General features: G+C 41.9%; 1 protein-coding gene across 14 annotated transcripts in view; it reads right to left on the reverse strand.

The window, feature by feature from the left end:
• FAM13A (family with sequence similarity 13 member A) overlaps nt 1-23,684 on the reverse strand; it is a 194,422-nt gene that overhangs the window by 35,491 nt on the left and 135,247 nt on the right. For 13 of the 14 annotated variants that reach the window (XM_043545143.1, XM_037896862.2, XM_043545140.1 and 10 more), the window contains 5 exons: nt 16,134-16,178; nt 13,674-13,853; nt 10,279-10,465; nt 6,688-6,764; nt 5,595-5,637 (listed from right to left, as the gene is read on the reverse strand). In XM_043545143.1, the coding sequence (XP_043401078.1) occupies nt 5,595-5,637; nt 6,688-6,764; nt 10,279-10,465; nt 13,674-13,853; nt 16,134-16,178 (532 nt within the window). Of the gene's footprint in view, nt 1-5,594; nt 5,638-6,687; nt 6,765-10,278; nt 10,466-13,673; nt 13,854-16,133; nt 16,179-22,127; nt 22,199-23,684 lie in introns of those variants that run through there. The other variant, XM_037896864.2, reaches the window with a different exon arrangement.

Consider the following 23,684-nt stretch of genomic DNA (forward strand, 5'->3'; position numbering starts at 1 on the left):
CTGCTGTCAAGTAAGTGATCCATAATTTATACCTAGCAGGAAGCAACGGCTGCTTGCTTCACTATTATTGACCCGCTGAATACTACATAGGCTGCGTGTTCATGCAGAAATCAATGCTATTCTCCCACTCCAGATACACTGCAAGTGTGTGCATAACAGCATAGATGCTGTGCGTGTGCACACATGGTGTGTATCACCTTCTGATCTCCTCAGTAGTTCTGTCACTATCAGACAAAGGAGCTGTCCCTGCGGGCTGCTAACGCACAGGAATCTGAACAGTCTTGAATAATGACCTTCATAACTACTCAGGATGGTGGAGGGGGGACAGAGAAAAGAGAAAGTAAAGCATGTATGTATGTATATAGACCTATACAAACACAGAGCATTCAGAGTGGGCAGTAGTTATAATATATATATATATATAAAAAAACAGTAGTGATGATCTATACATAAACGGTTACATAATACTTGATTTCAGTACGCATAGTTTATTCTTAACTGATAGATCACAGTGATGTAAGTAACTGACAAGCAGAATGTTAAAAACAAACGAACGAACAAACAAAAAGAACTTCTAGCAATCTAGTGAGTGATATAGATTATACTGAGAGTTTCTGTGTCCAAAAAACTTGACACCAAAGAGAATTGTCATTGTACAGACAATGGCACTGGATCCAGCCCACACTTCAAAGCTGCACGGAATGAGCTGTCAGAATTGACACTGCATACAAGTGTGTCCCTAACTCACATATGAATTTTGTGTCCTACTTACAATATTCTAAGACATAACAATTTTATTGTATTCAGCAAAGCAATGAATATTCTACAATAGAGAAAACTGCTCAGAGAATATGCATGATATCTTGACTTTTTAAAAATTTATAACCTTGATGCTGAAGTTCCAGGTATTTAAAAATACTGCTATGTAATGCCTTTGTATAACTTTGCATTTTGTTTCTCTTTTCTGTAGGTTAGCTTTTTTAAACATTATTTAACAAAAATAAGGCAATGCTAGCTGATATTACTATGAATTAGGAACTTAACTCTCCCTGTTTTACAGTGCACCAAGGGAATACTTGACAACACTAAGCGTGTGTATCATGAGCACAAATGTCAATTCCCTACCCAATATCTTACAAGCTGCTTCCCACATGTGGACTTAAAATATTTCCTTACAGTCAACAAAAACGTGGGTTTTTTTTCCTGAAGAGATTTAAATGATTACAGACGCCTATAACAACAGGATTCATGACAGGGCAGAAACAAAGAGTGTTATCCACTCCCTAAAGGACAAACTGTACCATTTTATAATCTGCCCTCGTGTTGTCATCACACTAATTTAAGACTAAAAATCCTGCAATGAGCTTTCGAAGTGATGTAATTAATAAAAGCATCGGAGGGGAAAAACCATACTAAGTTTCTACAGCAACTGGAGTATACTAAACTATTTTCTTTAGCAGCTAACAGAACATTCAGGAATAAAGGGACGATTTAGAAGGCAGCAACCAGAAAATGTAATTTACCTTATTACCATCATTTCTACTTATTACAGAATTAACTGTTTTCCCACAACAACCTTATAATTTCATGATTCATCATGATTCTGGATACATTATGTTTGCAGCAGATATAAATGCATGTTCCAGATAGGTACATTTCACCATACTGTAAATATTTCCATGGACATAGTAACTTAATGACATGTGTTTTCCTTTGAGGTCACTTAGTTGATTGCAATATTTGAAATTCTTGCTTAAAAATGGATCTGTCCTGTTATAACAATCAGTTACTCTCAGTTCTTGAGGGCCTGGGCTAGTTACTCACTCATGTAGCTCCTAATATTATGAATAAACCATTAGACATTCTGAAGAATAACGGTGGCATAAACCCAAGAGAGACAAGACGACAGATGTGCACTAGTGTAACCTAATGCATTTGAATTAACAATCTCAACCTACAGTTCCATGGATAGTTCACTATTTTAATGACAAAAATTTTCTCTTTTTGGTTTCCTGATGCAACTGGCTTCCAGCCGTTATGAAGCTGAGTTGGCAGTATAAATAGCAACAGAAGAAATGGGAAGCGGCATGTTTTAGGGGTCAACAGATTACCAGGCCTTACAAATCTAAAGAACTCTGTACTGATCTTACTAGCCTGAAGTCATAATATACTCTTGGCATTAGTAACATTAAACAACAAAAATCATACAATGAGACACTTTGGATATGATTTTTAGAAATCTTTCACAGCTACATTTTGTAGGAACAAATACTGTAGTTGTAAATAACTGGGATTGCAACTGATGCCACTTAGAGTTTAACTACATGACTAAATCAACAAATTAGATAGGCTGATATTTACATGATTTATTTGTACCTGGCAAAACTGGAGCTGCAAAAGAGAAGGTCAGGTTCTGACCCCTTTCAAAAAAATCAGGTCCTTTATTGAGCTGTTCATTTTAGGGATGGAAGATGCCATAGGAGCAAGCAGCACACTGCAACACCATAGTTGAAATGCTGGTGCTAGAGCCAGAATGGAAGTGAATGACATAGCTACAGGTATCGCTCATTCCTGTTTCTTCATGGGTAAGGCAACAAAGCAGAGGTAGCCTTTTATGCTTATTATGGGGAATGAGGATAGCGATTATCGTTTTGGTTATAGTAAGTGTACAAGGCGCCGTCTAAACAGAGACCAAAACATGATTCGTATTCTCAACTGTGTATGACAATGTTGTACTCAGCCATCTCAAAATGTAAGAAAGAAACAGAAATGTGTCAGAAGTCTGTAGTCTACTAACATCCAGAAGTGGATCCAAGTCTCTTTTGCGTTTGTTTTAAAGGGCTCTTTGACCCTCCCACCAACAAACTACTAGAACTGTGAAACATGGAACACCTTCCAAGAAGGACAAGACACTAATCATTCTGTGGCTAACCCCCTGAATTATGCAAGTCTCACTGCATCTGGGGAATCATTTGCAGCTTTGCATAAATGTAAAAAATGAAAGATTTTAGTGATTTAACTGGGGGAAAGATAATACCACCCGACAGGACCCCTCTGTTAGTTCATTTGGCATTCCATTCCATTTATTTTACTCAACCCCTGATATGTTTAATCTGCTGCAGAGCTGAATACTGGAAATGCATTAACTGTATTATAAACATTGGCAGGTGGAAGCTAGAGGTTTTTGCAGTTGAAGCCCCTCACACCTTTTTTTTTTTTTTTTTAAGACTTGGAAGGTCTGGGAAGCCATTCTAGTTTGTGGAATGAGCACATCAGCTGGATGTCACTATAATCAGCAGTTAATATGCTGATGAACAGATTGGCATCATTACATTTCGAAGTCAACACTGAAATGAATGGGAACAGTTTACACGCCTCTGAGAGCTACTGTTTCAGGGCGAATGCAGATGCAGACAGACATCATTTACATTGGTTACATTCAGTTCCGGTTTGGAAAGGTTTCCTTTGCAACCCTAAGTGCTAGAAACCCTTTTTTTTTTTTTTTTTTTTAAAAAGGAAAGTTTAGATTCTGGAGCACGTGTCTACAGCAAAGGATGGACTCTGGCAAATTCCAATGCTCCAGAAGTGCAGAACACATGGGGCTCTACATGCATGCATCCAGGGTCCAGTGCAAACCGAAAACTGCATGCACAACAACCAATGCCTATTCAATAATCTCAACTTGCAAGCTCCTCATATCTTCTTCAAAATCCTTATTTTGGCGGTGTAGTGGGTGGGTGGAAGGGTAAGTAAAAGCCTTTCACTTATTGTGAGTGAGCTGTTTGTTACAAAAGGTATGTTTTAAGCTCCCCTAATCAACAGGCTTACAAAGCACAAGGAATGTAAAACTACCGAGAAGGAATGCAACATTTTCTTGACCTTGTAATTCCTATATAATGCGATCTCAGGGGTAATGCTGCACTTTTCTTATTGAATTTTAAGTTCTTTATAAGGAGAAGTTCATTCTGAAACCATAATTTAATATTCCAGATTTTTTAAAATAAAATGAAACAAAACAAAACTAGTTTGAAATCCAAGGGTCAGTTCTTAGAAGTTCCTGTGGAAGTTCCTGTCCACACCATGCAGGAGCTTGGAGACAGCAGCCTCTGCAGATCCCTGTGTCCTCTCCCACACAGCATGGAGAGGTAGGGGCAAGGCATGATTGAAGCCTGAGCTGTTTCTGTGCCCCCATAAATGTGCTAGCCAGCCCAGCTGAGCCAGCGTGGAGTTATCTGTACCTGGTGCAGGGCTGGCACAGATTGTTTCCCTCCCTGGTGCCAAGGGGAAACTGGGGACTAGACTGCATTTCTGAATCACAGGGTGAACTCTGGTCAAGCTGAGAGCTTGTGGCAAAGCTACAAATTGAGCCTTAAGGCAGAGCCACCTCCCTTACTGAAAACACGGCCTGCATAACCTCTGTAGCAACGTGCCATGACAGGGCTACGCTGAGCCCAATGATGCATCATTTTCAGACAATCACTTCCCGTTCTCCCTTTCCTTCCTGCTTCTTGAGAGCGACACTGCTGGAAATCAAAGAGTCTAACAATGTCAACAAAAGAGCAGCTACTATTTTTAAACAGCACGAGGAGATGGGTTAAAAAGTATCAGCTGCAGACCCCCTCTCAACCTCCAACCCGTCACGTGGAATTCAGATAGCCCTTGTTCACAATAGCTTTTTCTTTTCCCCATGCCTCTTAAAATCGCCCTCTGCCACTGATGCAGTTCCACCAGTGGTAGTAACTAAAGGGGCACTACTGCCGATAAGTCTCCAGTGGCATTTTAACTGCTGTGCTGTCTAAATGAACCCGTGATTAAAATGCCCGCAGCCTGCTTATGCTGGCACTCCTTTTTGGCACTTACCAGCAGAGCTGCACTTGTTGGATTGCCACTTTAAGGGACAAAAAGTCTTGTGGAGGCACCGCCACAGGAAAAGAAATGTGCAGTAAAAAGATGGCATGAATGCTTTTCAGGTCATCACTCCAATTGAACCGTATCTTGCTGACTTCTCAGGGTATGTTAGAGTACTTACAGAGCCGCTGGCAAGAAGCCAGGGTGAAAAATGATTAGCATAGGGCAGAAACAGACCCCTTCTAAATAAGCAATCCCTCCCTCAAGTCACCATCCCCAAGACAGAAAGGGGGAAAAAAATTCAATTTGCATCAGACAGCGTCATGAAAATTTATCCACCAAGATTAGGAAGCCACAATGGGAAGTCACATATAAAAGACCAAAATTATTTCAGAAAAAAACAGGAGAGACAAAGTTAATCTCAGTACATGGTGAACTAATCAGTCACATGCCCTGCTCACCAGGATCTTTATGGAACTCAATGTCAAACTGCTGACTTCAGTGACTTTGGTTTTTTTGATAAGTAGGGGTTACAGGGAAAGGAACAGATGTTTTAAAGACACCTCATTGTTCAACTATATCCAGGAGAAAAACAAAGCAAACTCCATTTTGGAGGTCAGGGCGCTGCCTCACAGTTACAACATTTTGTTAGACGCATTTACCTTCCTGACCAGCTAGTTCTATAAAATTCAATGTTTTTGTTCGTTTTGCCCAGGACCAAATCTCAACAACATGAAGATACCAACCTGTGAGTGCCTGAAAAACACATCATCGTTTTCATTTTCTTTGCTATTTAAAAAAAAGAAAAGAAACAAAAATAAACCAGACTGTCTCATAGTGAAAGGAAACAGACTTTTGTACCCTCTACTTTTTACACTTTGGCTATCATTGCCAATACCATCTCTTTTAAAAGGATTTGAGCGTACTTGCTATGCTTGTAAATACAGTAAATGTGCGATACTCAGTGAGTGTCACAGCACTTTAAGCTGTTATCCCATCCATTTTGCTTCCTCATAGAAGCTATCTGTGGAAAATATAACGGAATTAAATTCTGCTGCCCTTAATCCAAACAAATTCACATCTCCCAACAAACCCTACGCTCACAAATACAGCGATGGAGTAAAATTCTCCTCACTCAAGCAAAGCTGAGTGATTGGGCTCGGGGGGTGGGGGAGGAAAATGACGTGCAGAAAAGGGGGTTGGGACCCCCAAACTTGGGGCCAGGGAGCTGTGCTGAAGTGCACCAGCTGCCCTTCTGCAATAGTTGTCCTGGGGTGTGTGCTGGGGTTTACAGTACCCATGAGAAAACAGATCCTGGGGCCTATCTCCCTACTCTCCATGCTATTCTATGTGGCACAGGCGCCAAGCCCCTTTCTGGTATACAAGAGAGGGCCGAGGCTTTCCTGCAGAGCCAATGTGGGGCTAATGTGGTGATGAAGCCCCTCTGCAGCAAACTGAAAGTCACCCCTATGGGCTCCTGAGGGTTTGTCTATACAGCAGATGGGAGCATGCTTCCCAGCGCAGGGAGACAGAAACATGCTAGCCCTGCTCAAGCTAGTACACTAAAAGTAGCAGCGTAGCCACGGTAACAGGGGTGGTTCCGGCTAGTGCCTGAGTACACACCCAACCATCGCCCCTACATACACATAGGGTGGCTAGCCCAAGCTGCTGCCCACTACCCACGCTACAGTGCGATTTTCAGCAAGCTAGCTTGAGCAGAACTAGCAAGCATCTGTCTGCTTGCCCTAGGAAGCATGCTCTCAGCTGCAGTGTGGATGGAGGAAACAATCACATCATATAGAACCACTTGGAGAGCAAAACGTAAGCTATAAAAGTCACCTTTCGTCAGACAAAACCTCCATGTCATCAGGTCCCGCTCTGGCTGTCGGCCTTGAGGAGCTAAAACTTTCCATACTCTGTAACACAGCAAATGTTAAGATAATAAATTAGATAAAAAGAACAACAATGCTGGAGGCCATTACAACACTGTATCCAAACCAAGTATTACATAGAACAAGGGAACAGCAGCCATAGGTCTATCTTTCATATAATTACAATTTAAAAAAGCATGCTTTATTATCAATTTCCTGCAATAGAAACAACAGTGTGGCACTTAAACAAGTGCCTGTCACCAGAAGCCCTGAAAGTGTTTCACAAAGAAAAGTTGGCGCGGGCCAAGGGATGTGCTAGCCACTGCTTCCCGCAGGTCCCATTGGCCGGGAACGGCAAACCGTGGCCAGTGGGAGCTGTGGGGCTCCGTGCCTGTGGACACTCCAGATAAACAAACTGGACCGGCCCGCCAGCGGCTTTACCCTGATGGGCCAGGTGCCAAAGGTTGCCAACCCCTGTTATAGGCAATACAATTTGATAGCCCTTCATTTGAGAGACGTTAGAGAAGTGGTCACCAACTGGTCGATCGCAATCAACTGGTCGATCCTAAAGGATGTCCCAGTCGTTCCCAAGCTCTGGCAGTGCAGTGTGGCTGCTGCTAAGGCAGACTCCCTATCCCGGCCCCACGCCACTCCCGGAAGCGGCCAGGGGTCTCCCTCTGCGAGCAGCTCCTGCCTGCAAGCATCGCCCCTGCAGCTCCCAATGACCGGGAGAGCTGCGGGGGCGGTGATTGCAGAGAGGGACAGCATGCAGAGCCACGTGCCCCTGCCCTCCTTCAGGGGCCGCAGCAGCGTGTTGGCCCCTTCCAGGAATGCTGTGGCGCCAGGGTAGGCAGGGAGCCTGCCTGAGCCTCGCTGTGCTCGCTGCCGACCGGGAGCTGCCAGAGGTAAGTGCTGCCCTCCTCCTGCACCCCAAGACGCAACCCTGAGCCCCCTCCCAGAGCCAGCACCCTGAACCCCCTCCTGCACCCCAAGCCCCAGCCCTGACCCCCCTCCCAGAGCCAGCACTCCGTACCCCTCCTGCACCCAAACTCCCTCCAAGAGCTTGCACCCCAACCTCCTGGCCCAGGCTCAGCCCAGAGTCCCCTCCCACACTGCGAACCCCTTGGCCCCCAGCCCAGAGCCCGCACCCCCTCCCGAACCCCAACCCCCTACCCCAGCCTGGTGAAAGTGAGTGAGGGTTGGGGAGAGCAAGCGACAGAGGGAGCGGGGGATGGAGTGAGTGGGGCGTTTGGGGAAGGGGCAGGGTAGATCCTGGGTTGCCCTTAGATTCAAAAAGTTATCTTGGGCATAAAAAGGTTGGAGACCACTGGGTTTGAGCCTCGCCCACCCCTCAACCCCAAGATATTCAGTCAAGTAGGTATTTTGACAGTCTTTCCTTCTTAAAGACCACAATCTGGGCCAGATTCTCATTTAGACTTCACTCTGGCTGACTGAAGGGGCCTGAACGGGGACATCAGTGTAATGTCCTCCCACTTTCAGGCCTCTTTACACTGCAGGAGTGGTATTAAGGGGCCTTAGTGTAAAAGCAAATCAGGCTCTCAGTGGTACTTCAGTGGAAGTTGCACATGTGTATCCAGAGCCAGAACATGGCCCCACATCTGCAGAAACTAATTTGCTTTACATTTATTTAAAAGAAAAAGAGAAATATTTCCCATGTGTGTGGACTGTCACTGTACCATCCATTAACGCAGTAATGGGAAGCAGAAGAAGAATCCCCCACCAAAGAAAATGATGAGTCTTCCCCAATAGAGAGAGGGAAGGGAGGCAACTGCATATACAGTCCCACAGGGACGCTACTGCACGGTCAATACTTGCCGCCAGAGGGCATATAGCTCATCTCTGGCCACTTACTTCAGAATTGTAAGTACCTTGTACAAGAGGATCTTTTTTGGATATGGGAGGCTCCTTGCATGTCCTCACCTCCTGGACACCCACAAAAGAGCCACTTACACTCTTGGCCCAAACGCTGAAATCTGTCTCGTGTGGCAGCTCTAAGGAGAGAGTGTCTCAAAGGGTGCAGACATTAAATGTCTATTATATGCGATCGGATACTGTTGCTTCGTGTTAAATCTAATACACAGAGCCTATGATTTCTCAGTTTCTTTCCTTCATTTTATCAATGCCATTTCTATCTAATACACAGAAGAACCCAACTCATTCCCTCTTCGGTATCTGTGTACATTTTAGCCTGATAAATAACCACGGCTGTGTAATCTAAAACAAGTGTGCCAGAACACGATGTACTTTTTCAAAACAAAACATATCACATTTAACGGGCACTCACCTATAGGAGACTTTGGAACTCAACCAACAACAACCAGAGAAAATATTCCACAGCTGGTAAAGCCTACTCTTTTCTCAGGGTATTGTAATGCTCCCAGCGGTGCTAAGAGTTTGTGATGTGCCAAGTATCATGCGGCATTGCATGCCTGTCTTTATCAATGGCCCACATTGAAATATGCTGTAAGTTCTAAACTGCTAACACAACATTTAGTGCCTGTGTTGGCTATACGGGGAAGGAGATGTGGCATCAGCAATTTTTGCAGTTTGTCACGGTGGGCAAACTGTCTTCTACTGGGAAGGTCAAACAGGGATCACAACATTCTGTGATTCAAAACAAAAAGGCTGCACAGTGTAAACCCATGTCTTCTACAGGCTGTGCACATTCCACTGTGCTCGCGATGTGCGGTACATTGCAAATGCGCCAGATATGTTTGCAGTCAAAAGGTGTGATGTATCTAGATTGATCACCTTTCATCCTAAAGGACTCCAAAGCATTTTGTATACAGCACCTCTGAAATGCAGCCGCTGCTGAGAGGAAGGGCAACCACCAAATTCACCCACTGATAATGCCCCTGACACTCACTCGCTACAAACACCACACCGATAAGCTACATTGTGATGGAAAACTATCGGACAGAATTAAAAAAAAAAGAAAAGCCCCACACAAGCTGATGGTCCAACCTGTGAGGTGCTGAACAGGCTCAATACTACTAAAATCTTGCAGGCTTGGGGACAAATTTCACTTCCTTACTCTATTTTTGAAACCATATTGTTTTGCTCTATTAAAAACAAAAATAGCTATGTGTAGACTAAGAGGGTCAGTGTCTGAATTTGGCCCTTCTGTAACCACAATGCACTTGTTAAAAGTAAAGGTGTACTTGTGGCACCTTACAGACTAACCAATTTATTTGAGCATAAGCTTTCGTGCATCCATCTGATGAAGTGAGCTGTAGCTCACGAAAGCTTATGCTCAAAGAAATTGGTTAGTCTCTAACGTGCCACAAGTACTCCTTCTCTTTTTGCGGATACAGACTAACACGGCTGCTACTCTGAAACTTGTTAAAAGTGTAAGGCCTGATTCTCCATGACCCTACCCAGCCATTTACATCTGTGCAAAGTGCAAGTGATTACATCTGTGTAAATGGCTACACAAGGTACAAGGCAGTGGGGAAGCGGGATGCTTGATTGTGAGTGGGATGCTCTTTCCCAACATGATACTGACACTCTCTGCACTTTGTATGGCATGTTTGCTTACCACAGGGCTATCCTGGTTATCGTTAAGCTCAGAAAGTTTGGTGCTGGATTTCTGCCGTTTTGGTTTATTCCTTTCTCCAATATACCCGGAGTTGTTTTCTTGTAATTTTTCTACTTCCTGAGGAGTCAGAATACAATCTTCAAGGTTTCCGAATCCAGAAGGAATGTTTTCTTTGTTGATGACCTCTCTGAGGAAGGCAAATTACATTGCAACAAGCTATTTTTTAAAAACACAATCCTATTGCATTTATGCTATTGGCAGAGAAATGCATTATGCTGACTGGTGCAGTTCTGGAATTGTCTCTTAAACCCCATCTGCGTTTAACCTATTGCAAGAAACACAACAAAGGTTGTGACATCCTAAATCCCAACAAGGAGTTAAAAACAGGTGCACTACATCGCATGAGGAAACATGGTCATCAGCACTAGGGAAATGATCCAACTCCCACCAAAGTCAGTGGAAAGAATGGATCAGCCCCTGGCTGTACTAGTTATTTTTAAAAGGTTATGCCAGTTAACTTTCCCAGAGACAAAATGTTTGGGTTTTTTTTTTTTAAGCAACTAACAACTTGTAATAATTTCCGGTATAACTGAAAGCAGAATTTGGGCATGTCTCCCAAACCTACTGTAACTCATCTCTTTACCCAAGTTTGCAGGGTAAGAACACACGAGGGATTTCCACTGCACCACCACCCCCTGCCTTTTTTGGGAGGGGTGAGGGAGTGATAAATAACAGAGAACAGGATGGGGACGAAAATGCCTCATCAAGAATAACCGGACTGCTGTGAGAGAGGGCTGTGTGATTTGTTGTGTTGCATGGAAATGTGTTTGCTTGCTTAAATGCTTCTTATTGGACACTGGGATAAATTCCTGTTTTGTCTAGTCAGATCTGTGTGTTTTCCAGACATGTCATCTATGCTCATCTTTGCCTCCTTGTTTAGGAGGGTGAAGGTCTTCTGCTAGCTCCCTTTCCCTGCAGTTGTTCTTCTGCAGTGCCACTCCTCTGCCCTCCTTAATAGGTGTTTTTCTATTATGTGCAATAATAGAGACACTTTCAAAAATACATGCATCACTGTATCTTCTATTTGTATATCGATATGTATCTCCTTCCTCCCAAACTCTATGCTCCTTCAGGCTAAAAGCACATCTATCATGCCAGAGATGGAAAGCTGGAATGGTGGGTAACAGTTGTAAGCATCCACAGCAGTTTTGTACAGAGAGGCACAAAGCTCAAGTTCTGCTTTCAGTAACATCAGTGAAGTTGCTCTGGTGTGGCACTGGTATAAATGAGAGAGGAGAATCTGACACTGAGGTGTCTGGCTAGTCCTCATGAGGGCAAAAGTATTCATATTTTTAAAAAATGCTCTAGTTATTTTCTAGGTCACAAGTCATTTCTATGTTTTGTCCCTGGAAAAGGTAGAGGACAGAGAATTATAAATCTCTGGATAAAGCTTATCAGACCCATTTAACTTTGTGCAATTATTATTTTTAAACCCCTGAGATGTGATTCATTACATTTAGACGGTAGGTCATGTGGTGTGCAAAATGTAAGCCCATCCACATATTTATGGCATAAATATTATCCCAGTTGTATGCTGCCACTGTGTTGTGTGGCACCATGGATCTTCTTTAGATCTGTGTCCAGAGAGCAAAGAGATAAAGCCAGCCAAAATCAAAAAGGTCTCAAATGAAATTTTCAATTTTCACAATTTACCATAACAGATTGCAGGACAATTTATCCCTATGAAACCAGAGAAATGACCTGATTTCTCGGTGCCATTTAGGACTTTTGATTTGCTTTAAATTAATGTCTGGGGCTTTGGGATAAATACAGGACTGAAGAGTTAGCGGCTAAATGGGCTAGAAAGCACAAACAGCAAATATACAATGCGATGCAGAGGCTGTGCAGAAAAAACTGCCGTGCAATATATGCTGCCAAACACGTACACTAGCCCGCTTCTGACCTACTTACCTGAAAAGTCAGTCAGAAATGCTTTTACTGCAGGAACATTTCTCTGCTATGTTAACATCCCATAGTTACTGAAAGTCGTGGTGTATTCTCCATCCCTGACAATTTTTAAATCAAGACTGGATGTTTTTCAAGAAGATATGCCCTCGGAATTATTTTGTGGAAGTTCTATGGCCTGTGTTATACACAGTGGTGATCACAATGGTCCCTTCTGGCTTTGGAATCTATGAATCTATATTCCTGGATGTCAAGTAGCATGGATTATAATTTTTGAGCCCGGGTGCCTAAAGTTAGGCCCCCGAAATAAAAGTGGCTTGATTTTAAAAGATGCTAAGGCCTGTAGCTCCAGTAAGATTTGTGGGTATTCAGCAGCTCTGAAAATAAGGTAATTTTTATAAAGGCACCTATAACATGTATTTAAGAGCCTAACTTTAAGCCCTCAATTATGCAAACACTTATGCACATGATTAACGTTAATATGACTACTCATACGTTTAATGTTAAACAGACGCGTAAATGTTTGCAAGATCAGGGTCTGAGTTTAAACATGTTGGCCGTCGTATACAGTTGTACTGCCCTACAAAAAATAGAAATATATCAAATTCCCCTCACACACCCATACTACACATTCTTGGGATGAAGTCTTCTATATATGTATTTTGAAACAGTTTAGACTGTGCAAACATCTTGCCCATTTAAAAATACTTTTTATTTTCTAAAAGTGGGGAAAGGTCACATTTTTTCCTTTCAGTAAAAAAAATCCTTAGATCTGTGCGTGAATACCACCTCTATTCAGAATGCGATGTTGATACATCTGTATTATATGCTGTATGTCATAAGGAGGAATACTATGTATGACTAATCCTTGAGAGGCATTTAAAAAAAGCTGTCTCAAAATACTGTTTATCTGTCTTATAACCATTGAGATAAAAATGGTTGATTTTTGATTAATAAAAGGGGCACGTTCTTCTCCCTAATGCACACACAGAGCACTACAAAATTTGAACTGAAGCTGTCTTTCTACATGTGAAACTAGAATCTGGTCCCAATTTTGTAGCTGTTTTGTTATACAAAAGCATTTGAAAGGGTTATTTTTTGTCCAGTATTAAGTTACAAATGCCAAAACTGATTTTTTTCAGGAGTATTACTGTTTCCAGATACATACAATTAAAACAAAAACCAAACACTACTTTTAGGCTGACACCCGTCAGCCCATTCCGCTGTGAAACGACCACAAATCAAGGCCCTGGTTCTGCAGTTCCAATGGAGAGCCAGCACAGGTGCAGCAGTCACTCTGTACACTCTCAATTGCGGAACTGGGGCCAAGGCTTGCAATAACGGAGCTACTGTCTTGCCTATTTAATGGGTGTGATTATGATGCTATCAATGAAATATAATTTTTAAAGGAGAAGAAATCATGAACATACACGTCTCTGTTTCGTCGGCCTTCCTCCTGCTCTTTGTGATGCCGCCTCCTCTGCCTGGTGGACACATTTGAAGAGGCTGATGATGTTCCTGATTCGGAGTCCTCTGAACTCTGCCCACCTGAGCCATGAGCATCAAAGAGATGCTGTTCCACTGCTGAGCGGATCGTCTTCTCTAAGTATCTGTCAAGATGAAAAATAAGGTCAATTAAACTTACAAACTTACCAGAAAACCTCTCCCTTTTTAAAAGTCACAATTTTTTAATAACTGCAGTAGTGTCAAAAACATGCTAAGGATGGCAGACACATGGCAAGACATCAGCTAAATTGTTCAGATGTGGTTGACTAAAATGGGGCACGTAAAGCAGTGACCTAAATTTTCAAAAGTGCTGAGCATTCTCAGCTCCCATTAGCGTCAACGGCCGTTATGGCCACTCAATACTTCTGTACAGGAGTCCATTTTTACTTAGGTGCCTAACTGGAGACCCCCGAATTTACAGACCCCCACATGAAGAACTTTAGTTTGAAATGAGAATTTAAGATTCAAGTGATTAGACAACCCATACCAAGATAACAGGGTCTACAGCTTTTTACTGTGTGTTTTTAAATTCACTCCCAGTTCTGGGGAGGTAGGGGGAAAACTGTGGGTGGTGGTGGAAAGAGGGATACAACATGGGCAAAACACCTCATGCTGGGTGACCCATGTCAAGCAAACCCAGGGTAGGGGGGGTTGCTTTAGGTTTGGATGGCTGGTGCATGCATGATGCAAATACGTGCAAACGGGCCTGCATCATCCCTTCTCTCACCGGCTCTTCATGTACTGAGCCACACCCCTAGCGGGTGGAGCGGTGTGTACGGGTGGGGAACAACACTTCTCACAGCTCCCTGGTGCACTGGCAGAATGCTCCTGCTGCACCTCCACTTCCGATGGTGCAGTGCACTTCCCTCACTGCACCTGACCAGCATTGTTGGCCTGGATGATGCAAGGCTGGGGCTATAGTCATGCCTCCTCTTTAACTTGCCCCCATCCTTCTGGGGTGACTGACTCCCAGACGAGCTAGGAGGGAGCAGTCCCTTGTGACAGAGTGCACAGACTGCAACTGTGATTGACCCCTGTGAAAGGCCTGCCAGAAGGAAAGGCTCTTTGAAGTAAGGACCTTAAGTGACATGAATGTGTGTGCAGCAAGTTCTTTAATAAGTGTATGTTAAGGGCATGCTACTGAAAGCGCGGTTAGACAGGTTATCAGGGTGAATGCTATTCATAGTTACACTCATCATATATCTCCACCAGGTGAAACAAAATTATATAAGAAATAGTAGCACCTGTGAGAATGATGAGTGATTACCTTCTCACAAGTACGACGACCACACAGCAGGGCAACTCAACTTTACTCAACTATATATAAGTGCCCAATTCTGATCCCATGCTGTTTTAACACTGCTGCAACTTACTGATTTTGATGGAATGACTCCTGTTTGATTCTGGTGTGAGATTGGAATAAGAACTACTGTGAGCAACAGAGCTTTTATTCACTTCAGTATAGTGATGGAGTCACTGTAGTGACACTAGAGTCAAGGTTGTGAGACTGTTTCCGTTGTAAACCTAACCGAACCCTCGCATTCTCACTTTGTGGAAAAAATGTTCCTTTTTTCTTGAAATTTCTTCTGCTTATTTTTGGGACAGAGGAGGGTTTGGAGATAAAGACTGAGATAAATCAGACAAACATTTCTGATACATGACAGTTTGAAAAAAAGGAATTTCTCTCCCACTCCCCCCGATATTTTGAAAAGTCTTATGCTCTCTGGAACATCATGGCTCACAAAAGACTTGATTAGAAACTCCAGATTTGTTTCATTCATTCATGTTCAATAACATTTAGCGCACTAAAATGTTCTTATGTTAAAATGATTTCTTGAGAGAATCTGATGGTTAATTTTTAAAGCGTTAGCTATGAACGTGAACCTCTACATGGGCCAAGAGGCCACTGAAGAGTTTATAAACTTGTTGCTAACTATTATGTTAGCTGAGTTTGTAAACCCTCAGAAAAATCAAACAAATCAAAAAAATTAGCAATATCATAAAAGTGTATTTTAACTTTGCTAAGTGTGTGTGTGTGTGTGTGTGTGTGTGTGTGCGCGCGCGCAAGAATAAATTCATATGCCAAAATTTGGGACCTGAATGTCAGGCAGGTAAGGAGTCTCTTTATAGCACAGTGAGGTTGTGCTTCTTGAAATCTCCGTGGTTACATAACCATAACATCCCACGGGTGTGGGGAAAAAAGCAAGGAACTATGACACCCAGGCACTTATTTGAGAGGAAGTGGTTTATGATCACTATACACAATGCACTTTTCTTTGGACAGTACTAGGCTATTACAGAAAAATAAGAGAATAACATTTTTAAAAGCTTAAGTAGACAACAAATGATAGCAACAAAACTTAAAAATAAACAGAGTCACTTACTCTCCAGTAGCAGGAATGTTACTGCTCACTTGGGATACATGGGCACTGTGGAAAGGGAAGAAAGATCTAATTACCAAAGTACTGTCGTGGAACACCTGAAGGAGAACGTTGGCTTTTCTTCTCTCATTGCCTTTTCTTAGACACTAAGCCATCTACTAAATTAATTAAAGGTATGATTCGTCAGCAGGAATTCATCTCCTAGAATTACATATGCACATGACAAGCTTAGAATCATAGAATATCAGGGTTGGAAGGGACCTCAGGAGGTCATCTAGTCCAACCCCCTGCTCAAAGCAGGACCAATCCCCAATTTTTGCCCCAGATCCCTAAATGGCCCCCTCAAGGATTGAACTCACAACCCTGGGTTTAGCAGGCCAATGCTCAAACCACTGAGCTATCTGACCCCTCAACAGAATTTTGACTCACACTATTAGAATGCACATTTATACAAGGCTAGTACACTCAGAATTGGATTGCTTGTCATTTACTACCAAGAGACTACAGTCAAAAGGAAGGTATTTTAAGTATAGCACATTATGATTCTTCTCTTGAATATTCTGCAGCTGTAGATCACACTTAGTTTAATCAAATGAGCTCTGTTCTTTTGAGTCAAGATTTCAAAACGTACACGCTATAAAGTGACTCAACATTTAACAGGTTTTAAACTACTCATCAGGAAAAAGGCAAAACATATTTCCTCTTCACAGATTCCCCTTCCCCAACTCCCCGTTTTTCATGTTCTTAGCTCCCCGCCACCATTTGTTTTTAAGTATATTTTCTCACCTTTCTGTTTGCCTCTACGTCTGACTCCAGGCTCAGGAAGAGGTAAAATAACATAATTCTAGTTGTCACCACTCACTGTTCAAAGCACTTTCAAGTAAGGTGACGTGCCATCCCGCATGGCCATTACTGCTCTGCTCTCTAATTGCAGGGTCAGATTAGATTAGGCCAAAGAAAGTCCCTCCCCTTTCCATGTACCATCAGATTGCTCCCCATGTGTTGACTCAACTTTGAAGATAAGATGGCACATGAGATTTCACTCCTGTTCATCCCGCCTACAATATTAATTAAACTAAATAAGTTAGCTTAAACATTGCATTTGGCTTTATCCTCTTATCAGCAACAGAATCAGTAGCAGGGTTGGCTGGTGTACTCAGAAGTAAAACGACCCTATGCTAGATTACAAGAGGGACTTGTGAAAGTCTTACTCCAGAATTCTAGGTTTACTGTGCCGCACTAATAGAAATTTAGTGTTTTTAATCTATACATGCAAGGTGCATCCTTTCAGAAACTTTAATTGCTGATGGTTCAACAATTGCTCTATTACTTTAAACCAGTCACAGTTTCTAAGGTTTCTTCTATCCTTTCTCTTTAATATTTCCCCCACCAAACTACTGTAGCTTCCCTGCAGAGACCTGATGCCAGCCAAAAGGCTGGAGCACTCGCTCTCCTCAGAAGGCAAGCACATTGTCACGTCACTGGTAGCAAGTGGTAGGGAGAGGGGCTTGAACTGGTGGGAGGAGGTAAAATAAAAGTGCCACAAAAATCAGTTTAGTAAAGTCACACAACAGCACACGTCTCTACAGGTCTAGAGGACAGAACTACTGCAAGCCTACATGTTGTAGATAAGCCAGAAGGCTTTTAGTTCCTGCAAGGGATTGAGTGCATCCCCACTAACCAGCTTGGTGTGTGTAAATTAGTGCAGTGCACCCCCACACGCCACTCCCTTCAACTATGGCTTCACCTGTGCACTCTTCACCTCTGCACTGTTCACCCAGACACAGTTCCTCAAAGCATTTACACAGCATGAAAGCACATGTATATTTGGCAGTTGATTCCATGTATATACATGGATGTTATACCTATAGAATACACATACAGTTGTATATTTCAGATTAATACACTTATCATTTGTATCATCTTATTGTATTTAATATTATCCTTACACACACAAAGAGACAGATATAGAGGAAGACTCTCCTCAACACACATGTAGGCGATATCTAGGTGATTAATTTAATTTATCCCATGGCTATACTACTGATCATACATATTTGACCACTTCACCTGCTGTCTACCCACCCACTACAGTCTCTTCCCCATGACTCCTCAGCAACTTCAAAGAGTTGAAATTTTAAATATTTTTCTTGGAAGGTTGGAATAAATCCCACGGAGAATGGGTTGCTTGGCAGAAGGCAGATGAAGTGGCCAAAGTTGTATAATAAAGGTAATTTCTCACAAATGTATCACTGCCACAAGTGTGGTTGTACTTTAACTTTACATCCAATTTCTGAACTTTCTCATATCAATATCTGATATGTATTATATGTAAATAATAGAAATCTAACACACACAGATTCACTTGCCCTTTATCTCATCTCTCTTCGCTTCTCCATCCCCAATAAGCTTTCTGTTAAAAAGACATGGGGTCTAAAAAAGGAGAGGACGCTTAAGAGGAGATTAAACTCAGAAAATAGCATTTTCCTTCACTTTATACCACATAATTCCAGCAAAATTACTGTTGTGGAAAAAAAGGAAACTCCTGTTTCATGACTGTAGCGTTGAGCTCTTCATTCCATTTGTTTACTAGTGATATTTCACACTTTGGGCAGAATTTTGAAGGTTTATGGAGGAATGATTATTATTCCCTAAAACTATTTTTTGCCTTTTATCATGTAATTTCATTTAAATTTAGGGAGAAAGGATTATTAAAGCATGCAGTTCCTTCTTCTAGGCAAAAAGTAAATAAAAAATCAAATGCAAGACAGTGTATAAAATTCCAAACATTTTCATAACCTTCACGTATATTGAGTAGTGATTTTAACCCATAACAAACCTGACTTCATCAACACTGATTCAGTTTCAAGTCCATTAAACCTTCTATTTTCTGATGACACATATATATATGGCAACTATTTTGGGGTAGCTGTTAAAATATCTACTAAGGGACTCTAGGTTCTATCTGAGAGCTAGACAATACTGATTTTAAAATTACTTCATGGACATAGAGAGCATGAAGTAAATACACACCCACCCCCCACCCCCCCCCACCCCCCATCACCACCACCACCACCAGGTGAAGAGAAAGTACTTCAAAAAAAATTTAAGCTTCATTAGCCCTTTTAAATTTAGAAACTACCTCTTTATGTAGTAAGCATGACCATATAAAAGAAATAGGATTTAACTTTTTCTTGGTCCTGTGATATGTTAATGCTCTTTACTGGGCCTGTCTCTCAATAATAGTGGGATTTTGAAGGAGAAGTTTTCAGATACACTAAATTTCTTATAATTCCACAGTAATTGGCCTTCCATGCTATTTAATTTTGAAGCTTAATTAAAATGCACTGCTAAATTGGTTTATTTACTCTATTCTGTAACATTAGCCAGGAAGTTAGGCCATTTTTTAAAAAATCTCTTGATGGAGTCAACAGAATTATGAAATAGCTTTAGAATGTTAGGCACAAACGTATTTCTGACTATGTTAATTTCCAGTAAATACATGGAGATATTTAATGAGAAATTCTCAGAAAGCTAAGAACAAAGAAACACTTCTGGTAACAATTTCCTAGGGGTTTGCTGAACTTCTTGGGTGGCTGAAGTCACTTGGTCCTCAGCTTCATGCTTCACAAGGCACCCAAAGGCATGCTATGAATGCCCCAAACACATTACTTGTCATGTCTTACTGCGTAATTAATTGCCTCTAAATAGCAGCTTTGTTCATCAATCAGTGAAACAATGTGAACTCATGTCCTGCTTGGTGAATAATTTTCTCCGTCTGCGTTTGACTCATTGATATATACAGTCAATTATTTTCATTACATTATAATGTACTTCTACTGCTCCACCCCAAGCCCCACTGACATTAGTTGGAGAGTTATCCAGTTCTGGGATTTCATGCTCCCTCAGAACTAGCCTAGGCCACTAATTCCTGACAAAAGTCTTGTTTTAAACACCAATCCCTCACTGACCTGCTCCCACAACCCCCTCACACTTTTTCCCCGGGGGGGGGGGGGGGTCTGAATCACCAGAGGGCCCCAGTGTTAGCTTACACCTGGCTCCCTAGACTTGCAAATACAACCTAAGTCTCATGGACACCTCAGCTCTGGCAGGGCCACATCCTCCAGGTCCCTCTCCATCTCGGACAACAGATGCTAAATTTTTCGAGTACTACTCCATTAATACAGGACAGGCCAGTTAATATCCAGCTACATAAAGGCCAAAACATTCAAACCTGGGTGCCTAAAGGTAGGCCTCCAAATTCCTATTTAGGCACCTAGTTATGGGCATCTGAATTTTACAGGTACTGAGCAACCCCAGCTCTCATTGTTATTAACTCCAATGAAAGGAGGGTCGGGGGGAGGGGGGTTATATACTGTTCCATTTAGGCCCATTAGGCAAATGGACAGATTTATTTCTGTTACAGTTCAATAGACCAGTTTTTATCAGAATTAGTTCCAGTCTCACCTAAATATTACAAAGCTGGGCACGTTCATTGTAAGGGGCTTGATCTTCCTTGTACATAAGGGCAAAACAAAAGTAACTCCACTGAAATTAATGGAGGTCCAGTGGTGTCAAACTGACGTAAGAGGAGAATCTGACCCAAAGGATCTGTTAGCAAAGAGTAAGCCTTCATCACTTGCTCAATCATTTCTGCCTCTGTTCTCCTTGTTTATTTATGCTATTTTAAAATATTGCAAATAAACTTCTGACACGAATAAACTGAAAGCTGGAAATTACAATCAGTGTAGCATGGACTTAGGCAAACTGAACACAGCAATGTTATGGAGAGGCATGCATCTCGAGATAACTAGTTACTGGTTGGATATCTTTGGAAATTAATCTTAAAAGATCTTGAGTGTGATTTCACATGTAAGTCATCAAGGTAAAAATATAGGGTTAGATTCTCATCTCTGCTCTGGCACCTTTACAAGAGGTAAAAGAGCTGGAGTGGTATAAATGGGCCCTAAAAACCCTGTTTCTGCCTTGAGGAGGATTCCCCTCCAATGTAAGCACTGCGGAAGACAGCCATAAGGTTGTCCTCTGAGAACCCCATTACAAGGCCAGGAGTAGCGGAGCTGCTGGGAAAGGGGGATGGAAACAGGAGCGGGGGGTGCTTGGGTGGGGCTGCAGCACACAGCACTGTGGAGATTCTGGGCAGGGCTGTGGCCCTTGGGGTAGCCCAAGGAAATAGCCATAACTTAGGCCCTCAGGGCTGTCTAAATTATGCCAGAGTCCTCTCCAGCTCCCAGGGCAGGTCAAGACTTGGGAGGTTTCGAAGGTGGCTTAAGCCACCTTCGCCATACCCCACTTGGTCTACAAATTCTGTGTTTGTGTCTCTTAGAGAAAGTCTACACTGAAAAAAAAGATGTGTTCTTAACTCAGGTTAACTAACTTGGGTTAAAATAGCAGTGAAGACCCAGCAACTTCGCTTTTAACTCATGATCATGAGGGTGCCCTGCCTTCTAGGTTTTAACTCACACCATTAACCTGAATTTAAAGCCAAGTCTCCCTCCCTTCACTGCTATTTTAACACCAGTTAAGAACACAATTTCTTCTGCAGTGTAGACATACTCTTAGAGGCATAGTCCAGAATTTCACGTATAGTTCTTTGTTACAATAAAGCTACCAAAAGTGTGCAAATGAGGGTGATTTCATTTTGCACTCAGTCCCACACATTTGTCATGGCTCCCACAGAGGTCACAACTAGAAAAGTTTGGGTACCACAACTCTTTACCTCTTTAATTAATCTTAGTCTTTTAATCTAAACTGAATATACCCTGTCATGATTTTGAATTAAACTTCCCAATATCTGCACCTTGTGCAGAGTGTATCATTTACTTATTATTGCACTTGCCATATGAGTGATGTTACTCAGGAACTGAAAACCTTCTCCCCCTCCCCCCTTCCCTCCCCACGCAATAACAGAGGCACTGCAGAGCAAAATGTATTACTGTCGAATATTAAGCATTGTAATTAGAATTAGTCAGAACATACCGTACTATAATCTTGCACAGGACTGGCTTTTCCCCTCTGCCCCAGGGAAGGTGCATTAAAACAGCATGGAAAACATCTATAAATTTAATCTAAAACATTAAAAATATTTTTAAAAGCATACAGTGTTGCTTCCTGGCCATCAATAATGACCTATAATTATCAAGGTCTCAGGCTATGGAGAGCTCAGAGCTTGGAACTAATGCTATCATTTGCACAGGAGGTTACTTACAATACACATACTCTATGCAGAGAAGCAAAATGTTCAAAAAGAAAACGTAAATGATAACCAAAGGAAAATTACAGAAGAGGCAAACAAGTTCACTCTTCTAGCAAAGCTGCTTGAGGAAAAATGCCAATGAAAACAGTTTCTACAGCTTTTTAAAAACAGAAAAATTCCGAAGTCTAGTTGGTACATAATTCCTCTGGTTTAACAATGCGACTTTTCAATATTTAAATGTATAAGAAGATGTTGAAATCTATCTAAAAGTTATTTATTATCCAGAATCGTAATGTTAGGTGATTTCTCCTTTATAGTTTAAGGTCTGTAATAGACCTTGTTTTGTCTCGAATTTACAATTCCATTATAAGAAATTTGCTTCATGCTGAAATTTGATGTACAAATCTTCAAAGCAGGAGAGGACACTTTTTTGTGTATAAAATCTGAAAATGGTGATGTGCTGCAAATGCCTAGCTATGTCCAACCATGGTAAGGACTTGATTTCAACCTTCTCTTAATATTTTCATTTTTTGGTAGTTCAAATGTAACACAATTAGCCTTACCGTAATGTGGTATACTGTATTTTCATGGTTATCTTAATGCCAGGAAAAATGAATCCCATGAAGAATAGCAATTCTCCTTTGCTTTTCTTATATATGCCTCCCTTTATCCCTAGTTCCGGTATAATCTCCTGTGACTGGTGCACACTGGCACCTACTGTTCAAAGCAGAGATATCTGAGTGACGCAAGTACCCTGGCTAAGGCTAGAACTCTACTGAAGTACAGAGATCTATACTCCAGGCTTCTGTCGCCCCTTCCACTTTCATCTAATGCACATGCAGTGGAGTGCAGAACCACCAGCCAAGCAAGGTTTCATTTTTCAAAAGGGCCCAACACTGAAAGGGTTCTGACTAGCTAACATTATGACTGAGTCTCTCAGGAGGTGCTCAAGACATTGACGGATCATCCCCTTAAGTAACAGCCAATAACTCTGCAAATAGATTTTCAATTTTGTCCTGAAAGGCTGACATCTGAATAGATACAGTCAATGTCACTGCATGACTTACCCATACACACCCCACAGGCTAACACTCTTGTCAGTAATGCTGCACTGATAAGACCATTTCTCTTGTGTAACATGGGACAGATGTTAAAGAGAGAAAAAGAGTGGGAGGGGCATTACCACAAAGAAAGAGAATGGTGGCATTGAAAGGAAAAACACAAGGATAACACTGGGGAAAACCACCTGACGCATGAATGCAGTGTGTGCAGGGCCAGACTTCAAGTCAATGCAAGTTTTGCCACAGACTTCAGTAAGACCTGGGTTGGGCATGGTATCA

Source organism: Chelonia mydas, chromosome 4, assembly GCF_015237465.2.
Source record: "Chelonia mydas isolate rCheMyd1 chromosome 4, rCheMyd1.pri.v2, whole genome shotgun sequence".
Lineage (NCBI taxonomy): Eukaryota > Metazoa > Chordata > Testudines > Cheloniidae > Chelonia > Chelonia mydas.